General features: G+C 35.9%; 2 protein-coding genes across 3 annotated transcripts; one reads left to right on the plus strand and one right to left on the minus strand.

Moving 5' to 3' along the window:
* Window positions 1-428: 428 nt before the first annotated feature.
* LOC115997615 (BTB/POZ domain-containing protein At5g03250-like) lies at window positions 429-4,374 on the plus strand. Its single transcript, XM_031237205.1, has 4 exons — window positions 429-492; window positions 1,197-1,266; window positions 2,056-3,267; window positions 3,801-4,374. The coding sequence occupies exons 1-4, from the start codon at window positions 434-436 to the stop codon at window positions 4,356-4,358; spliced, it is 1,899 nt and encodes a 632-aa protein (XP_031093065.1). The 5' UTR covers window positions 429-433; the 3' UTR covers window positions 4,359-4,374.
* Window positions 4,375-5,348: 974 nt separating this feature from the next.
* LOC115995603 (E3 ubiquitin-protein ligase WAV3-like) lies at window positions 5,349-9,023 on the minus strand. Of its 2 annotated transcripts, XM_031234689.1 has the most exons (3): window positions 8,852-9,023; window positions 8,542-8,739; window positions 5,349-7,571 (listed from the first exon to the last, which is right to left on the minus strand). In XM_031234689.1, exons 2-3 carry the CDS (start codon window positions 8,710-8,712, stop codon window positions 5,751-5,753), a joined length of 1,992 nt encoding a protein of 663 aa, XP_031090549.1. In that variant the 5' UTR covers window positions 8,713-8,739; window positions 8,852-9,023; the 3' UTR covers window positions 5,349-5,750. The 2 variants fall into 2 exon arrangements, with proteins under 2 accessions (XP_031090549.1, XP_031090548.1); XM_031234688.1 differs by having other exon boundaries at window positions 8,542-9,023.
* Window positions 9,024-19,828: the final 10,805 nt, after the last annotated feature.

A 19,828-nucleotide genomic window follows, 5' to 3' on the forward strand; every position in this document is an offset into this window, starting at 1 on the left:
AAAAAAAAAAAAAAAAAAAAAAAAAAAACCCTTAATCCCAAAAAAGTGGAAACCAAACGCGGCCTTGTGTCGTAACGGCAGTTCCAGATTTTCTCTCCCGGGCTTTCCACCCTTTAGACTCGGGACCTCCACTCTGCACTCCTGACACTCCCCAAGAAAAACCATGTAAAGAGAAAGAGAGAGAGAGAGAGATTCAACAACAACAAAAAAAAAAAAAATTATTGCTTTTAGCATTTGGTATAATCATTGCGATCCAGTTTCACGTGTTGTTCTTTCAATAATCAGGCCATACAAATACGTCTATATTGTGTGTGTATATATATATATATATATATATATATATATATATATATATGTGCGTGTGCGTTGCGGTTATAGGCATTGACATCAGTGGTATTATAGTGTGGTAGGGGTCAGTGTGAGTGATACTAAAATGGCATGCAAGAAATTAGGATCCAAATCCGATTTGTTTCACCTGGATGGCCAAACCTGGTTAGTTTTTTTCTTGGATTTTATTGTTTTGGGTATTGAGTGATGCATTTTGAATTGGGTTTTTATTTTTACTGCTTGGAATACTTGCTTTGTTTGAAAAGTTTGGAAATTTGGGATCATGTTTGTTATGTCATTGTTATTTCTAAAGTTATGAAAATGAATAAGAAGGGGCTACTGAGATTGGAGGAGCTAATTCTAGTCATGTTTTTCTGCATCTCCCAATGCAACTGTTGATAATGCTCTCCCCATTTGCTGCTTAATTAGTTCTTGTGATTCTGGTGAAATTTTGGGCTCTGATTCATCATAATAAGTGCAAGTGGTCTGAAATGCATGAAAGGAGAAGATGGAAAGAGCTGAGGCTATGATAGTTTTAGAGAAGGACTGGAACTTTGATAATAATAGGTTCACTCAGCTTCTTTCTGGTGTCCTTCTATTGGTACTATAATGTCTAGATAAACTTTTAGGTGTTTCAATCAATATCATTTAAGGGTAAGACTGAACTATATATTTGGCACTATTAGGTATTCCTTTCTTTAGTCTTTGACACTGGCGATTAATAGTGTGGTTAATAGTGTGGAAGTCCTGCTCCAATCCTAATTATTGTCCAGTTATGCATCTGTGGATCTGATCTTGGCTGACTTCTAGTATCCACCTCTTCTGGATCAAGTTGCTGGCATCTGATGAATACAATGTAATAAATGCAGGCTTTGCTCGACCGGCCTTCCTAGTGATGTTACTGTGGAAGTTAGAGAAACTTCCTTCCATCTTCACAAGGTGAGATTCACCTAGGTGGTCTTTGTTTTCTCATTTAAATCGCATAATCAATTTTTTACGTTCTGTGTGGATGTGTGTGATGGGATCAAGATGTTTTCGGGTATTCTTCCTTCTAATGATCAAGTGTACCAGTAACTGCTTAAATGCTATGCTTTCACTCGATTAGAAGTATTAGCATGAAAGGAAAATCTGAAAACCGAATAAATAAAGTCTTCTAATCATTCTTGTCTTAGTCAAAAATGCTGTTAAACAAACTCCATTATTCACCTCTGTAATTTGCTATGTTTGAGAGAGTCAAGAGAGTTGTTGAGGAATTAGCTCATATATTCAAATTCTAAATACGTGGCTGATGGGTCTCAGCAGTGTATATAAATCCGTCCTCTTGTACAGCTTTATTCATTGAAGTACAACGCACATATTCTCAGTTTAACATGCTAGTTTCCTAATATTAAACCCATTGGAAGTCGTTTTATTTTACCCAATATTTCCAAAGTTTAACAGCACATTTGGTTCCCTTTGGTCTTTAGGTGGCATTGAAAAGGTCATTCATCTTAGCAGGATTCACTTTAAGGGGGTTTTGATTTCTTAATGTTGTGATGAATGATGCAAGAACAATATTCCTTGTGTTTCAATTTACTACGAATTTTTGTGATAAAAATACGCATAACATATTCATGCAGTGTTCTCCGCATTTCCATGAAAGAACTCCTACATAATAGTACACAGTTAACTTCAGAGTATTGTTTATGGGGGAAGGCTGAAAGTCCTCACATCTTAAACTACTTGCAGTTTCCGCTGTTGTCAAGGAGCATGTTACTAGAGAAGCTTATCCAAGATTCTTCTGGACATGGGAAGGACGAGAAGGAATGCGTTTTGCAGCTTCACAATATACCAGGTGGAGCAAAAGCGTTTCTGTTTGTGGCCAAGTTCTGTTATAATATCAAGACTGAACTCACAGCAATGAATGTGGTCTCCCTTAGATGTGCAGCTGAGTATCTTCAAATGAGTGAAGATTTTGGAGAAGGAAACCTCGTTGCACAGACAGAGAACTTCCTGAACGAAGTTCTCAGTTTCTGGGTGGACACAATCAAAGCCCTTCAAAGCTGCGAAGAGGTTCTTCCCAGTGCGGAGGAGCTTCACATTGTCTCGAGATGCATAGAATCCTTGGCAGTGAAAGCCTGTGCTGATCCGAGTTTATTAAGTCGTAACCCAGCTGGTGCAATTTTCTGGAATGGAATAGATTCAGGCTCCAAAGCTTCTAAGAAACTTTCGCTGAGTGAGGATTGGTGGTACGAGGATGTATCCAAACTTAAACTGCACATGTATAAAAGGCTGATCCTGGCCGTTACTTCTAAAGGTATGCCAGCAGATAGAATTGCCGGGTCTGTGATGTTTTACGCAAAGAAGTACCTTCCCTTGAATGGTAGACAACCAAACTTCAAGAACGGGAACTGTGTAGCTCTAGGATCCACCATGCCCGTTGCATCTGAAGCAGAACAGATAACTCTTCTTGAAGAGATAGTGGGGTTACTGCCCGATCAAAAGGGTGTGATCCCAACCAAATTTCTGCTTAAACTTCTCAAGACATCCATGATCCTACACACAAGTCTATCTTGTCAAGAAATCCTCGAGAAAAGGATTGGGGTGCAGTTGGATGATGCTGCCTTGGAAGATATCCTCATTCCGAACATGGGATACTCAGTTGAGACCCTATATGACATTGACTGTGTTCAGCGAATTGTTGATCACTTCATGCTGGGGGATCAAGATGAAACTGATTCAATCTCAAATGAATTAGTCGATGACGGACAGTTAATCCCAAGTTCTCATGCGTTAACCCCGACAACCATGGTGGCTAATCTAGTGGACAACTATCTGGCTGAGGTGGCACCCGATGTCAACTTGAAATTAACTAAATTCCTTTCACTAGCTTCTCTGATCCCAGATTACTCCAGACCTATAGATGATGGCATCTACCGTGCAATTGATATATACCTCAAGGTAAGATCACTTGCAGTAATTATATCCTTGTATATCAATAAAGCTGCCAATTATATATGTGGATGTCTCTTGAAAAGTGAAATCCTTAAAGCAAATGATGGAATTTCCCTTACCCAATGTGTTCCTCCAAAAGATCTATTTTAACCATTGGTTTTTTTTTTTGAGTGACAATGGAAACCCGCAGTCACAACCCGCGGGTGTGCACTGGGTAAACCCGTCTTGTGACCCTAGTCAGCAAAGGACCACTAGGTAAACCAGCCTAGGTTGCACATAGCTAACCGGCTTAAACCAAGAAAATCAATAGGCCACTCCTGCTGGGAGTTGAACTTGTAACTTTGTGGTTATTTGTCAATAGTCTGACCAACTGGTTGGGTTGCCCCCACTATTTTAGCCATAGTTGCTCATTCCGCAACTTGATTTTTCATTGTTCTCCATATCTTGTTTATGCTACTACAGCCTGACTGACTAATTGTTAGTCATTCTTGCTTCTAGCAAATGTGTTTTAAGATATTGCTGATAACCTATTTCTCCAGGCACATCCCTGGCTGACAGACTCAGATAGGGAGCAACTGTGCAGGCTCATGAACTGCCAGAAACTGTCTTTGGAGGCCAGCACGCATGCTGCCCAAAACGAGAGACTCCCACTCCGTGTTATTGTCCAAGTTCTGTTCTTTGAACAGCTTCGGCTGCGCACATCTGTGGCTGGCTGGTTCTTTGTCTCAGAAAACCTCGATAACTCACAGGACCTAAGCAAGACTATAGGACCCGGAATTGAGGGCACAGCCCAAGAAAGCTCGGGAAACAACCCAATGCTCACGGTTGATGACATGAGAAATCGCGTTTCTGCACTTGAGAAAGAATGCTTGGATATGAAACAAGAAGTTGAGAAGCTAGTGAAGACTAAAGGAAGTTGGCACAGTATCTTCAGAATGCTCGGTTTGAGGCTCAAGACAAGGTCTTGTGATCATTCAAAGACTGTGAAGACACCTTTGAGTGCCAAAGTGTTTAGAAATTCAAGAAAAGCGGCCACGAATGGAAAGGAAAAACAGGATTGTAAGATTGATGATAAGAGTATACAATCTGAATGTTGAGAAGTAATTAGCTAATGACAATTTAATCTCTTTTAGCAGCATGTGTTGTTCTTGAGATCATATATTGTTCCCTTTTGAGATATACATCATGATGTGTATTTATATAAACCTTAGGTCTACTTTTGTGATCACAAACATTCATATAAATCTATTGAACTCTGTGGCAATCTATGCATTTTGTTGTGTATACACTTGAGTTACTAGGAACTTTAAAAACAAAATATAAGTATTTTACTTCCCAGTGGGAGCGATTTATTAGCCTTCTTAGTTTGAGCCAGCCGATATGGGCAACCAGGGCTGGTTTACCTTTTTGTGGTCTTATGATGATTAGGATTTACTCAGTCTACACTTTCGGATAGTAATAACTATTTTAAGAGGGGCAGTAATGGTGAGGAGTCCATTTCCATCATGCTTTTTTAGGGCCTTTTCTTTTTGCTTATTTATTTTCCAAATGAACTTTAGAGGGAAAAGGGTGGGTAGAAAAACCAAAACTTTTTCCCATGTGAGAGCATGAAAGTGACTTTCCCATCACCCATAAATGCAAGGTCAATGAAACAATTACAGAATTACAGCACACGTTCCATTTTTCTTTGTTCTACTTTAAGCTGGATAAGGATAACTCTTTTTCCTTTGCCATTCTCCACTCCTCTGTCTTCTGTAGTGGAGCATCAAAGTAAGAATTGGCCTTAAAGAACTAAGAAGCCATGTGAGCACCCTCATGTGAGCACCAGGCACCGGTTTTCTCACAATTCTTGTAGGGTTGGGGCTTAGTTGATTTTTGAGTGGCAAATTGCACCCAACAACGCATGATCAAATCTTACTAGTTACAGTATGGGAGTTTCACCCTCTTGTGAGAGTCGCTCTTTGTGGACACCAAATACTGGTTCTCTCACAATTCTTGTAGGGTTGAGATGAGAAATTTTGCCTTTTACACCAAATGATTGACCTTAAGAAGAGATTGGTTTAGTAGTAACCAGCTGAAAATTTTGATTTCAAGAATCAAACTCCATATTTATCCATGATCAATGACAGGATTTCAATAGATGAACACTTCATCTAGCAATTCCACAATTACAATTACTTATATTGTGTTTCCTAGACATAAAAGCTCTCTCTCTCTCTCTCTCTCTCTCTCTCTCTCTCCTTATGTACATCACTCCCAACAATAATGCAGATTGCAGAGCTACAATGCAGAAAGAAAATAATCTACCTAGTTTATCCCTCAATCCCATTTCCCAAATTATATTACACTCTCACCAATTTGCATTGGGCCAATTTTATTGGTTTACATGATGATTAAGCAACAGATAGATATTGACACTCAAAAACTTTTCATCTTCCAATTGGACTAAACTCAACATTAGAATGTTGAATCAACACCTCCGGTCCGCGTTACCTTGGATTTGGTTGCAAGCCAAAGGACCAAACTGGTCTAACGAGCCTCTGAGCCGAAGGGCTGCCGAGAAGTGCAGCCTGAGAGTTTGTAACCATCTCGATCATCGAGGGGGTTTGGTATGCCCATATCAGACTCGATTCATCTGTAGAATCACCTCGAGTCGTTGCTCTCTGCCAAGAATGTGAGCTCAGTCCTGACAAGATATACGCCCTTCCAGACACTTCATAAACATGTCGGCTCGCCATCCTCTCCTGCATCTCCTTGAGCTCAGCGTCGAGGGCAATGCATAACCGGTCGTGGGACTTAGCTGACACCGACATTGCCAATGCTTTTCGGGAGTTTTCGAGGACGGAAGTTGCCCCAACGAGGTCTCCTTTGTCTGCTGCAGCTTGTGCCTGTGCCATTGCCTCGGCTGCTTGAAGCCTGTTTCGATGTCTGTCCACTTCTATTGACACGCTCGCCTGTTCTCCTACTTCGGGCCTCTCGATCCTAAGCTCTTCACTTCCAAACTCCACAATTTCTCTCGTTAAGGGATCCTTATAGACACACCTTACCTTCAATAACGAAGTTTCGTAACTGGAAACTTCATTAGGCACATTGATTGAAACAAGAAAATCCCTCTCCTCATCAGCATACAAATCCCCAACATCAATGAATCCCATTCGCCCATCGGGCATTATGTGGTTCGAGTAACTTCCCACTCGTAAAGACCCAACACGGACTCCCGGGTGAACACACTCAATGCTTAAACGGAGTTCCTTGACAACAACACTCAGAAGGCCTGCAATGCACTGAGCAAATGCATCCTGGATCACGCTTTCCGTTTCAATGAAAGAAAACGTTCCTCCAGATACCTCTGAAACTCTGTGCATTAACGAAGCATCATGATCAGCCCCGAAACCAAAAGTGTGCACAGGGATTTTAAAAGTCGACCCATTTCCACCAGAAAGATTGACGGTAGGTGTGTCTTTACCATCAGATAACAATATTATACTAGCAACAGGATTCTTTTCTCTTCGGTCCTCCATTATCTTAGCGCCCTTTCTCAAGCCTTGAGCAATATTAGTCCATCCGTTTGCAACCAACGAGTTCACAGCTTGCAGTGCCTTATGCCTTCCTCTTCCCGACATCCTAAGAAGGGGGAAAAGGCGGCAGGCTGTTGAAGAGAAGGCAATCACTGCAAGCCTGTCATTGGGACCGAGCTTCTGTATCACAAACCCCATAGCTCTCTTAAGGAGAGCGAGTTTCGTTCCTGCCATACTCCCACTGATATCAAGAACTGTAACAAGGTCAATTGGAGCACGGGGCGATTGGGTAACCTGGACCACATCAACCTCGTTATTCTGCCTTGGAATTGAATTAGGAGCTTTGAGATGGACCAAGGCAGTGAACTGATCACAAGAATCAAACTTTCTAAAAGACGGAACTTCTGGGAACATGTTGATCTCTACTGTTCGGTTTCCTGATTCGATTCTCTGAGCTGAATCAAGTTGATGTCCCAGAGACTCATCATCATCAAAGACAGACGGCTCAGGCACCTGATTCGGATGAGGACGTGGTGAATGGTGCGCTGTAACTAATGCATTATTTTGAGGCCAGTCCACAGGATTGACTCTCACCCTTCCAGGGGGAGCATCCAAACTAGGACACTGCAAGGGGATATCTTTCCACTTGGCTCTGCAAATAGGGCAGACTTGGTTTCCATGTTTTACATTCGACGAAATACAGTTGAAGTGAAAGGAATGTGAACATTCAGCAATGAATATAGCATGGCCATCCCCTCGTTTCATCGAGGCCAAACATATTGCACATGTATTCTGAAGAACAAAAAGTAATCAATTGAGTAAAATTAAAACACCTAAATGAAATAAAATAATACAATACTTATCACGATAAAGGCCAAGCAATAGGAAACTTTCATATCTTGGGGATTTTTATTAGAGATCAGATAGATAACTAGCTGTATATAAGCATCACCAATGAGGCAAAGACAGTCAGCACTGTGTAGACATGAACACTAATACAAACACAAACACGTTATCCACAGTAAAACAACATTAACTAAACAAGAGCAAGTGAATAACAATAATATGTGGATCTGCAGTACACAACATAGACATATTGTTAAGAAAGGACTAATTGCAAATGGATAGAGATGGTGCCACTAAATCTGGATTAAGTTAAGAGTATATTAAACTTAAACCCCATCCCCACCCCTGGAAAAATCCTGGAGGTAAAAAAAGGTTGTAGCATCTATCTTGGATTCTTGGTAGATTGTCAATGACTTAATTTAGCTCCAAAAATTCTTCTGACAATGATCCAAAAGGTGGTAAAATCAAACTTGGCCTCCTGTGAATCAATGTGGTATGACAAAATCAAAATCAAGAGAAATTTCTAAAAATGACATGTGAAGAGCAACTTGGTTGGGTCAATCTTAAACTCCATACATGTGCACACCAAAAAAGACTCATAAATAAATCCTTTCCATTCCAATGCCTGAATGAAACAAAAAACAATATAATTAATGTCTTCTTAATGCATTTCAGTCTGTAAGCAATACGAAGAATCAAGATTCTTTGGCTTAAACATGAGAGATGATTTCCTTGAAGGAAACCTTAAAGACATCAATTGTTTCCTGAGCTACCAACCCCTCTGATCTGAAGTTACTTAATTATCAGTTGTATCACTGTCCCAGTGTCCCGTTTTCTTACTCACCAAACACATACACACCATAACAGAAGAGAGCAAGCAAGAAAACGGAATTCTGAAAGCAAGCTAAGAACAAACCTTAGAAGATCTACTTATGCTTCTAGACAGCTTGATGACATGGGAGGCAGAAGTCGCCGGAGCGGCGTCGGAGGACGACGGCAAAGAGTCGTCATCCAAACGGGTAGTGGGAACAAAAGCGCAGAGATTCAACCCAAGACCCTGTTTTGCTCTCCTCCATGTACTCCCCATACTGGAAAGCGGAAAGCCAGCCAAAGCCTTATCGAGATTCAAGAAAAGAAAAATGGCCTCTTTTTTAAAATGGGATTTCAGCAAAAGACTCAAAACTAAAAGCTTCTCTTTTTAATATTTAAATGGTGTATAGTATTACCAAAAAAGACAGTAAAAGCAGAGCACAAAACCCAGACAGGAAGAATAGGGAGTGGCAATGGGTTATGGCCTATGGGTCTTGAATCTATTATGCATTGGGAGGCATGAATGAGGAGAGAGTGATCGAAAATGGAATTGGAGGAGATGGAGAGGTGACTGCGTTTTGGATTTATTGAGGTTTGTGAAAGTGGAAGTCCACTGTTTAGTGTTTTGCAATACAATACACAATGTCAGAATAGTCTGTTGTCGTCTGTATGGCCGTTTACGTTGAATACTTTTTTTTTTTTTTTTCCACACATTCAATTAATTATAGTAGCCAAAGGCATTGTGATCAAGCGAAGTGATTCTCCCAAGTGGGAGGTCATGGGTTCGAGCCTTGGGGGCAATATTGGTTTTTGGGTTTCAGTAAGTTGAGAAAGTATATGGACAGATACTACATGTAACAGGGTCAATAGTATTCAAAAAAAATTAATTATAGTAATATTGAAGTATAATTTTTAATTATACTTTTGATAATATATATTATTGTATGAGTTCTGTTTTTCAGTTTTATTATTCACGCACGCTAATTTCATTATAGTAACAATAAAACATCATTCTAATTATACTATAGTTTCATTTGACATTATATGCTATTGCATGAGCTATGTTTTTTAGTTTCATTTTACACACACTAATTTCATTTTAGCAACACTAAAGTATCATTATAACTCTATTGCAGTTTCATTTGACAATTGTATCGGACTATGGTCCACATAGCACTATGTGAACCATGATCCACAGTATAACAACAGGCCAGGAAGAGATGGATCCCTTGTGAGCAATGTCCATGGTAGGGATTTACTGGGGGGGGGGGGTGTTTTACCTATTCTAGTGGCATTTGGGCAGGAATTTTGAGAGTTTAGGATTAGTTTAACGTAAATTGTAAGGCTTAATGTATAAAAATAAAGTACTTTAATTTTAGGCCTGAAAAGGGTAATCGAGCAGGTGAGCTTATACCTGAGCGTGTGTTATTATACTGAATATTATTGATATTGCATCAATATAATCAGTATACTATATATAATTACACTAGCTAGGAATGAAAAGCATTACTGTTTGGACTTACTATTTTGCATTGTGCATGATACATGGTCATGTTAACTACCATCATGTATACTATTTTGGTTACTTGAATTCCGATCAAATCTTACTCTCCCTTCAATTTTTAATTACATTAATAATTTATTTATCGACTATTTCAAACTATTCAATTATGAATTTAAATTTTAAGTCACATATTTGAACAACTCATACGTCCCTTTTGCTTAAGGTAATTACTTGTGTGGTTATGGTGTCCAATAAGTGAAGATGGCCTCGTGATGAGGCAACATTGTTGATTTGTTGTTGTTGTTGTTGTTGTGTGTATATATATATATATATGTGTGTGTGTGGTGGGTGGGGAATTGGAAAAGACAACATAATCTGTCGTAGTATGTCGAGATGATTTTTTTTTAAGTAGTAGTATGTCGAGATGATTTTTTTTAAATGGTGATAAAAATTCGTAGTAAATTACACTAAAAAGATTATGTAATGAATTTAATCAGGATAGTGTTGGCCGTGTGATCTTTTTAACTTATTACTCCTATTATTTTTTAACTTATTACTCCTATTATTATTAATCAATCAAATTCACCACACGATTTGATTAGTACTCCGCATGTGCATTTCATCATCCTTTCTAAACCTACCTAACACAAACGTAATTCCGAACATCACCTAAATTTGAAGAAAATAACTTTTGTATTTTTATTCGCTAGAGGTTCATATTTGTCATCACAATCTTACAAAATTATATGTATGATTACTCTACCCACATATATGAAATTTTCAAATAATTGAAGATGACAAGTATAACGAGTAAAGGTCTAGTATTTTTGTGTTTAATTGAATTTACAATTTACATCTTTCTAAGGGAGTGTTTAGTTCAAGTTATATAAGATAATTAAGGTTATATTTGTTTGGGAATATAAGATTCTCATGTTTGGTTCAAGTTATATAAGATTCCTAGGGAATGTAACATAATATCCCGATGAAGTTTATAGTTATTAGAAGGGAATGTGAGATACACTCCAATTTCTTAGGTAATATCTCACACTCCATTATCTTATTACTAATATTGAGCTTTTGGCATTTTAATAAATTTGTCTTATTTCCGTTGTTTTATTTATCTCTATTTCAATTTTGAACCAAACACATGAATCTAACATTCTCAGTTATCTAACATTCTCAACAATTTAACATTTCCTAAGGTAATCTAACAATGAACCAAACGCAACTCTTATGATTTAAGATTCAATTTTTTGGAACAATAATTTTAGAAGTAATCAAAAGTTGCAACCTCATCTAAGTACGTAGTCAAAGGGTTGGCAGATGTCTATTCAGCTGCATCGGAATTTTCCAATTCGTAAATGTGGGTATTTTTCAAACCGAAATCATAGACCGTATTTATTCATTTATTTTTGTCTTTACTATATGATTTGTAGTGCAACTAACAATTCCAATCCTCGATCAAATTATATTTGCTGGCCTGAAAATGGTAATCGACTCAGTAGATTAGAACATAATTTGTATATTAGAAGATTATGAGTTCAATTCTTGTTGACACTCATATCCAGTAGAATTCGTCACACAAAGTCTTCCTAATACAATTTACTTTTTATGCGTAATTACCAAATTATTACACAAGAGTATAATTTAATGAGTATACACTTTGTAAATAGTGACTATGGGTTTAAATTATATTCATTTTTAATTAGAGTATATTTTCGTCACTTTTTTATTTATTTAAACAATGTGATATTGTTACGTACAATATTATAGTATTGATGTATAAACTTCTTAGGATTTGCTAAGTATGGTCAAAGTAAAGAAATTCTTTTACAATAGTTTTGGAGCATAGAACGATACTACAAATAACGGGAAATTGGAATGACAAGTCCGTAGTTGTAGCTGAGTAGAGAATATATGCCAACTAATTTTCAAGAATATTATAGGAATAGGCAAATTATACCATGGATCATGGTTCATCTTGTATTGTGAATCATAATTTAAAATGCCATTCAAATTATGTGTTAGAGAATAAATACATTTGGTATGAGTGAAAAACTGGAAATATAAATTTCACAAATACTTTTTTTAAAAAAATTAATAAATAATGCTTTTTAATAAAAATATAATACTAATTAAATCACTAAAAATATTATAATTTTATTAACAAATATTTCATATTTAAAATTTGTCTAACACAAATTTGTATGATCTTAATTATCACTCGACACCAACACAATCAACAAAAAAGAATCTAGTCAAAATAGATAAAAAGAGGAATCAAATGATATTTTGTCAACAAGGGGTGGTGGAGCAGTTGGCTAGTGCGTAGGTCTCATAGCTTAGAGTGATCCTGAGGTCGAGAGTTCGAGCCTCTCTCACCCCAAATTCTTTTCTCCAAGACGTGCTGCAAATGAAATCAACCACAAATAAATATGTGGGAAAGGCTTATTTTGCTTCTTCTTAGCTAGGGAGTAATGTTCTTCAGTTGGATTCTGAATTGAATTAAAGTCTATTTTTCGAAAACAAAAAAAAAAAAAAAAAAAGAAGAAGAAGAAGAAGAAGATATATTGAGACTAAGCTAGCTAGCAAGCATATAGGTTTGTCAGTGGGGAATCTGAATATGTTGGCCATGCATGCAAGACATCAACACATGCAAGTACGAGGATGCATGGGAATAGATACACGAGCTACATAAGTACGTACTAGCTAATTAACACCAACAATGTTAAAGGCTTTTAGAGCACCATTATTATCAGTGCATTTTGAGGGGTTTTACCTTTTAGAACAGTAAAAGGTGACATGTTGACGAGAGAAAGCAATAAAGAGAAATTTGGGGTTCATCTGTTAGAAAATAGTTTTTTTTTTTTTTCAAAAAAATGAGACACACTAGAAAAGAATTTCAGTTGCAAATCGACGCATGCGCAGCACAAGTGCGCCCAGCGGGCGCGTCCAAGCTCTGACCTTTTTTAAAAAAAAAAAAATTTAACTAGTTTTGTTTTATTTCTTTCCCTATTTTTTCTCTTTCCTCCAATTTTCTCTTCCCTAATCACACTTACAAAAACTCCTCAAAAATCACAAAAAAGCTTCACTATTATGGATGCTCATTAGCAAGTTAAGGGCCTAGACTAGCCTTGCCCAGTGTGTCGGTCCTGTTTTTATATAAAAAGTGTAGATTAATTTTATTTATCTATATGAAAAATTAACCATTAAAGATTATTGAAAATTTTTAAAAGATGATAAATTAATTTTATAAATATTACCAACTTTTAATTGTTGATCAACTCTGAAGGTAATACCTTAAATTCACTAGACAAGCTTTTAAAAAGAGAAAATGCTCTATCTTTTTCAATACTCGGATAGAATTGAAAGGTTATTCCTATCCTATCCCACACAAAATGTCATATAGGGAACCAATTGGCCCATCACATTGACTCCCTTTCATTTCTCTCCCTCCTTTTGAGAGCACACATGCATGCATGCCATGCCATGCCACCTGTTGTGTTGGGTTTTTAATTTTACCCAAGGGTATTAAAATTCAATTTAGCATTCTTTAGGGGTTTTAATATTAATATTGCTGTGATATGTGACTTAAGATTTTGTAAATGTTCTCTCAATTGAAATCTGCTAGAATATATAATTGTATAGAAATATGATCTTACATAACCATTTGTGCACCAGACCGGTACGTCAAGACACTTTCCTCAGAGCAGTTCCATCATGGGGTTTGCTTAAAATTTGTGTACACACTAGTACATATGTGTTTGTTGTACAGACTTTTTTGCGTTTATTGTACAACAGACGCAGATACAATAGACACATATTGGTAAGAGAGGGGATGGATGCGCGTTTTGTGCACCACCTACATCCATAAATGGATTGGAATCCTATCCCCTAGGCCCTAACAACACATAATAAATTGCTTAATTAATATATATAACCTATTCAATTACGGAAAGGATTAGGGGAATGGGATTACTACTCAATTCCTTTATGCATGCAGCTATAAATTTGGCAGGCTTTCTGTTCCAAGTCAACTACAAATTAAAGCTCACTTTTTATGTGTTGTTAGCCATCAAGTCTTGGTCACACGTACGTACAGCCACTCACACTAATAAGCTTTTGAACATCAACATTACAAATGAAATAATATGTACTTAGCTAGGCTTAAATTGATTTATAAGTCATTACCCATGTTAAATTAATTCGCAATGAGGAATTGAAGAAAGTCCTAAACTAGAGAGGGGGAGTAGAAAGTGAAGAAAGATGAAAAGATGGGTTGAAATAATATAAATATATAATGGGCCTTTCGACTAATATTGTTAGTCGATAAAGGGTCAAACTCACCATTTAAAAATTTTATTTAACAGTTCATTATTTTTTTTAATAATATTAATTTCAGGTAAAAATAACACTCACACTTTTGGAACATCAATTATAGCATCTTCACTTTTTAACTTGCAACTCTTAATTCGAGGAGGTTGAATTTTTTGAAATGAATCCAAATTATTTAATTAGTATGTACCGTCTTAAAATATATATTCTTACTTTTTAAGTATATTATTATCAAACATCATCGTCTATCTTATCTTATACATATAATTCTCTCAAATAAGATTCAATGGGGTGTGTTTGGAAACCCGGAAAATGATTTCTGGAAATCATTTTCCGGGTTTTTGGTGTTTGGGAAGAAGGGAGAAAATAGAGTCAATGAAAATGAACTTCTTGGTCAATGGAAAATAAGCTCAATTTTATGGAAAATGACTTCCCCTTTTTTTGGGGGGAAGTCATTTTCCAAAGTTTGCTTCTTCCTTCTCCTTTGCTTCTTCCATCTCTTTAGGCCTCCTAAATGCTTTAACTTCTTCATCTTCATCCCATCTTCTTGACATCTTCAACTTTTTTTTTAAAGTAATAATTTATTTATTTTTTTATTATGAGATAGATATTATGAGTTTTATTTTTTTTATTTGACATCTGAAACCAGTCGGCCACTTTTATTTTTTATTTTTTTTAATTTTTTTTATGAGATAGATATTATTTTGTTGTGATTTTTTTGTGATTATTTTATTTTATGGATTGTATATTTGTTATAAATATTGTTACATTTAAACAAATTAATTAAAATATTCAATTATATAATTTTTTTAATTTTCCTACCCATTTTCTGGAAAATGAGCCAAACACACCAACACAGTTTTCTGTTCTGCAGCCAAACACAAGAAAGGAAAATATTTTCTGGAAAATGACTCATTTTCCAGAAACCATTTTCCTGCTTTCCAAACACACCCTAAAAATTTGATTTATGAAAATTTTAATAGCCCAACAAAATCGACACTAATTTTACTTTTTAAGACATTTGATTTAGTTCTCTCTCAAAAAAAAAAAAAAAAAAGACATTTGATTTAGTATTCATAATTAAATAAGCTTTTGTAACCCGACCAATAACCAACCTAATACTGACCGGCCTTTAATTTCACCAATCCAATGCTTTTGTAACCCAACAAGAATCCAAGATCAGTAGGTAAGACATATGATATCTTAAAGCATTTCATAGAATTTCGCAAATGCCATCAATTGTACGTGATGGTATTATAAGTTTGAAATTCAAACTTAATTAAGCTCAAATTCATATCTCCATTTTTTTTTGGTAACCCTGCACCTCTATAGTTGCTAGCAAAACGATATTTATGAACTTATTTTGGATTGGTTGACCATTTGAGATGTGTTTCAAGAGCTTAATGGTAGTATTATAGGTTATCCAAGTTTAATTTGTTGGACAATTGGTTTGGTAACTACGAGGTTCCAAGGTTGATTCTCAATAGGAACTCTTCTATTATTGATCTTCTTGGTTTTAATATGAACAATCTAAATTAGTTTACCTTTTTATGGTCTTTTGCTGGCTAGCTATTTAGGATAATAAAGCGGACTTTTATGGAAGAGGTAAAATATTGATTGCATGTGTTGGGCAATCGTTATACCATGGACCAATGTTCACATTATACTATTTATCAACGTTCATGTGTTTGTGTTATGATTTTGTGTTTTGCAGTATGAAATTTTGTATGAATTATATACCTATAACAAATTAATAATTGTGTCTTATGTTATGAATTTATATGTACTGTGTTGTGTTATGAAATTATATACCTATCTTTTCAATCCAGTAAGGTAACTAATGCTATGGAAAACTCAATGATGGCGATGGCCCATTCATGATATAGGAATTCCATAATATTCCACACATTCAACTTTCAGTTGACGTGCATCAACTTTCGGTCACACCACAATACTTGCCTCCACTTACCACTTGTATTTCTCCGATTACTATAAACATTCACTTGCATTTGGTTTTTCAAAAGGAAAACAATGTCTAACCAGCCCATAATTACATGCTAGCGGTGTTGACTAACTTTTGATTCACGAGAAAATTCACAATCATTATTCATTAGTGTATTTTAGGTAACATTTGTCTCGTGACTTTAACTGACAAAAATTTTTATGGAGATAAACTATTTTAAGTTGTTTATAGTACAATTGACCGGTGGCTCAAACAAAAAAAAAAGATTAATAGGCAATTCACATAGGGAATCAACTTAACTGGAACCTTGTGGTTACTAAGTTAACCATCCGACCAATTTGTTTGGATCGGATAAGGATTAAAAAAAAAAAAGAAGAAGAAGTTAAAGTCAATAACTTATTTTGAGACGCTATTTGAATAGCGTTTCAAAATAAGTTATTATTTTAAACTCAATATTTATCAAACATAACTTATAGCTTATTTGTAGTTTAAAAATAAGCTATAAGGTTTATCAAATAGATCCAAAATACCATTAGTATGATTTAAAAAAAAAAAAAAAAAAACAAAAAGACAAACAACACAAAACAAAACAAAACAAAACACACACACACATATATATATATACATAGACTGTTATAATATAATAATGCAGTTTTGGACGGTTTTGGTTTATTTACTTGTCGGCCATTTAGTAATAATGATTTTAGCAACTAATTTCGAACGTATGATGTTAACATGAAAGACGTTTTCACCGTCTCGGTGACTAAGTACGATTTTAGCAACTAATTTTGAATCATGTTGCTCACGTGCTTACACGGGCGTCTGTTTCTTCTTCTGTTCTTAGAGAGTGGGATTATTATCCGTCTGATTGTATTTTGATTTACTTTGATGATTTAATATAAGTTGTTTTTTATTTTCAAAAAAATACATAAAATATGATTCTTTTATCAATTTTTTTTAGTTACTCATAGCAAAAATCAAACCGCATTCTGTGTTAAAACTTGAAAGTAAGTTTTAAGTGATGCATAACTCATCTACTTGACTAATATCTTAAAGGCATAAATTTAATTTATTTTTACTAGCACTCTCTTAGTGCGTGAGAATTAAAGAAATAAGAATTAAAATAAAATTGTGTTCGTGTAAAACGTTCAGATCATTGATTATTGTTTAAAAGTTTTCGATCCAATCAACGTTGATGGTCCATAATTACAACACGACAGAGTAACGATGGCCCAAGTTTGTCATCTTCACCCATTTTCCTACCCAGACAATGAAAGCCAACTATTTCTAGAAAGCAAATTCATTAATGTATTTTGGGAGCAAAATTTATTTCACGTAATTTTATTTTATTAGAGTAAAAAAAAAAAAACTAGAAAAGAATGAAATACAAATTTTCAAAACTTTATAATTGATTTATATCATTGTAGAAATTTTTAAGTGTCGATTGGCATACATAAAATGCAGGTTTTCAATGTAGAGACGATATCAATTGAAGCATGTGCTCCATCTCAACTAAAAATCTAAACTGATAGTTGGATTATACATTGATGTTCAACAATATCGATCTGCCAGGTGTCGTCCCCTGCAAAACGCTCAAGAACAGTTTATGATTGCAAGGCAAGACGAGGTGGGAGCAGCCGCCGGCACCGGCGAACCCGAAAACCCGCTCCGCTTGATACAACAGCGACACGAACAAAGGGTGCCTTAACACACTCAACTTCACCACATATCTGATCCGTTCTTCGCCGACGTACACCACAAAATGTCCTTCCGGTACATCTCCGGGGACCGCCGCCTCCTCCTTTTCACGCAACCGCCGCCGCCACCCAATAGGAACCCTAATTTGATCACCCCAATTCCAAACTATTCCATTCATGCAATTAAAACCAATAATTTCCCTCCATTTTCTGACCCATTTCTCGTGGAATAAATTTATCTTTCTTCTCTTCATGTATATGTATTAATTGTAGTACTCTAGTCATAAATGCATGTGTATATATAGTACAACACTACAACGTGTATACTGTATACGACATTGTATATATTAATTGGGTATATTTGATCCGTGATTGATAGCTATAATTTGCCATGATCGTGCTTGTTGGTAGGTAGAAGCTATCTTGGTTTTATGCGAAAAGAGATGATGAATTGAACAGTATTATAAGCACGAAGTACAATCATGCATGCATGTTGGGAATATAAAAATCTAGAAACACACGATGTTCCGGAAGCCACGTAATCAGACACTGAACCGCCAATGGTTTTAGATATGCATGCATGCATGGTTTGTGTCCGATACGTTAGGGCAAAACAAAGATCCAATGTTGGGTTTGGACAACATAGTATGGGCAAATTAAACACAGACGACTATATATGCACCATTTGTTATTTAATTTATATATGTTACGTTAATCAAAGGTAATTGCATATATTGCAACATTATTATTTTTTGGATGATAATGGCAATTTGTAGTCATTACTTGATGGTGTATATATATTGATGGAACTATATGATTCAAGGTATGTCGATCATTACTCGAATCAATTCAATAAACTCGCATAAAATGATATAATAAGGTAAAAGATAGACAATATTACGTGAAATTGTACTGATATATATTAGATGGAAATAGAGTCAAAGTATTACGAGTAGATTGTAACAGTGAAACATGATAAGACATAAAATGTCTTGTAGGGAGATTAGACATATAATGTCTTATAATGAGGTTGAATAGGCTTTGTCTAGGCTAGATAGTGGCTATTTATACTAGGCAAATTCATCTAACTTCAACTAAATAAGTTGTAACCACATGATCAAGTCAAGATTCCATTTTAAGGCTAAGAAGATGGGCAAAACTCATCCGCCTTGGCCCCGGAGATGGGTTTCGGGGCCGGCCGTGGGGTACGGTCGGACTCCGAGTGCCCAGGTGCTGGATACCAGGTGGATCTAGGTACTTGACGGCCGAACGGATCAAAGTACCCGACGCTCGGGCGGACACAACCATCCGAGTTCCTTGATTGCCCAAGGTTCCGTTGATTGGATGAATTTATAGCACTATACCCCGTCTCTGAGTTATGGACTTGTGGATCTCGGGTCTGGATCTTCACTCTTGTGTCATTAGAATATTTTCACAGCTCCTCACTTTCTAAGTTGTGAGAATTCGCCTTCAAAATATTCTCATAGCTCCTCACTTTCTAAGTTGTGAGAATTCGCCAACGAGAGAGAGAGTAAAAGTTGGGATCGTCACATCATGACCGTTGGTCTAGCAAAACGGCCCTCCGGCTGAGAATGCTATGTTGGTGTAATGCCTGGTTATTGCATCCTTCCTGCATTATATTATTTATTAATTTATTAATACTGTGGTGGATGTAGATGATTTTGATAATTAATGTAATCTGTCAACATCTATCTAACAATTGGTATGTTCTTTAGTTGATATATATAGATATTAAATAACCAACTTGTATTCAAATTAAAAATATAATTAATTAAGATGTTAACCCCGCTATATTTTAATGTGTGTTTTACCGTACCACTAAGAATCAAGTAGACACTTAAAAAAAAATATAAACCATATTTAGTAGTCGGCA

This window comes from Ipomoea triloba, chromosome 11, assembly GCF_003576645.1.
Source record: "Ipomoea triloba cultivar NCNSP0323 chromosome 11, ASM357664v1".
NCBI lineage: Eukaryota > Viridiplantae > Streptophyta > Magnoliopsida > Solanales > Convolvulaceae > Ipomoea > Ipomoea triloba.

Bases quoted from the DNA above. Each gene is read 5' to 3' on its own strand.
- LOC115997615 (XM_031237205.1), top strand. From the start codon at position 434: ATGGCATGCAAGAAATTAGGATCCAAATCCGATTTGTTTCACCTGGAT. The intron at 493-1,196 runs GTTAGTTTTTTT...TAATAAATGCAG, and splicing joins CACCTGGATGGCCAAACCTG to GCTTTGCTCGACCGGCCTTC. The intron at 3,268-3,800 runs GTAAGATCACTT...CTATTTCTCCAG, and splicing joins CAATTGATATATACCTCAAG to GCACATCCCTGGCTGACAGA.
- LOC115995603 (XM_031234689.1), bottom strand. From the start codon at position 8,712: ATGGGGAGTACATGGAGGAGAGCAAAACAGGGTCTTGGGTTGAATCTC. The intron at 7,572-8,541 runs GTTTGTTCTTAG...TTTGTTCTTCAG, and splicing joins GCATAAGTAGATCTTCTAAG to AATACATGTGCAATATGTTT.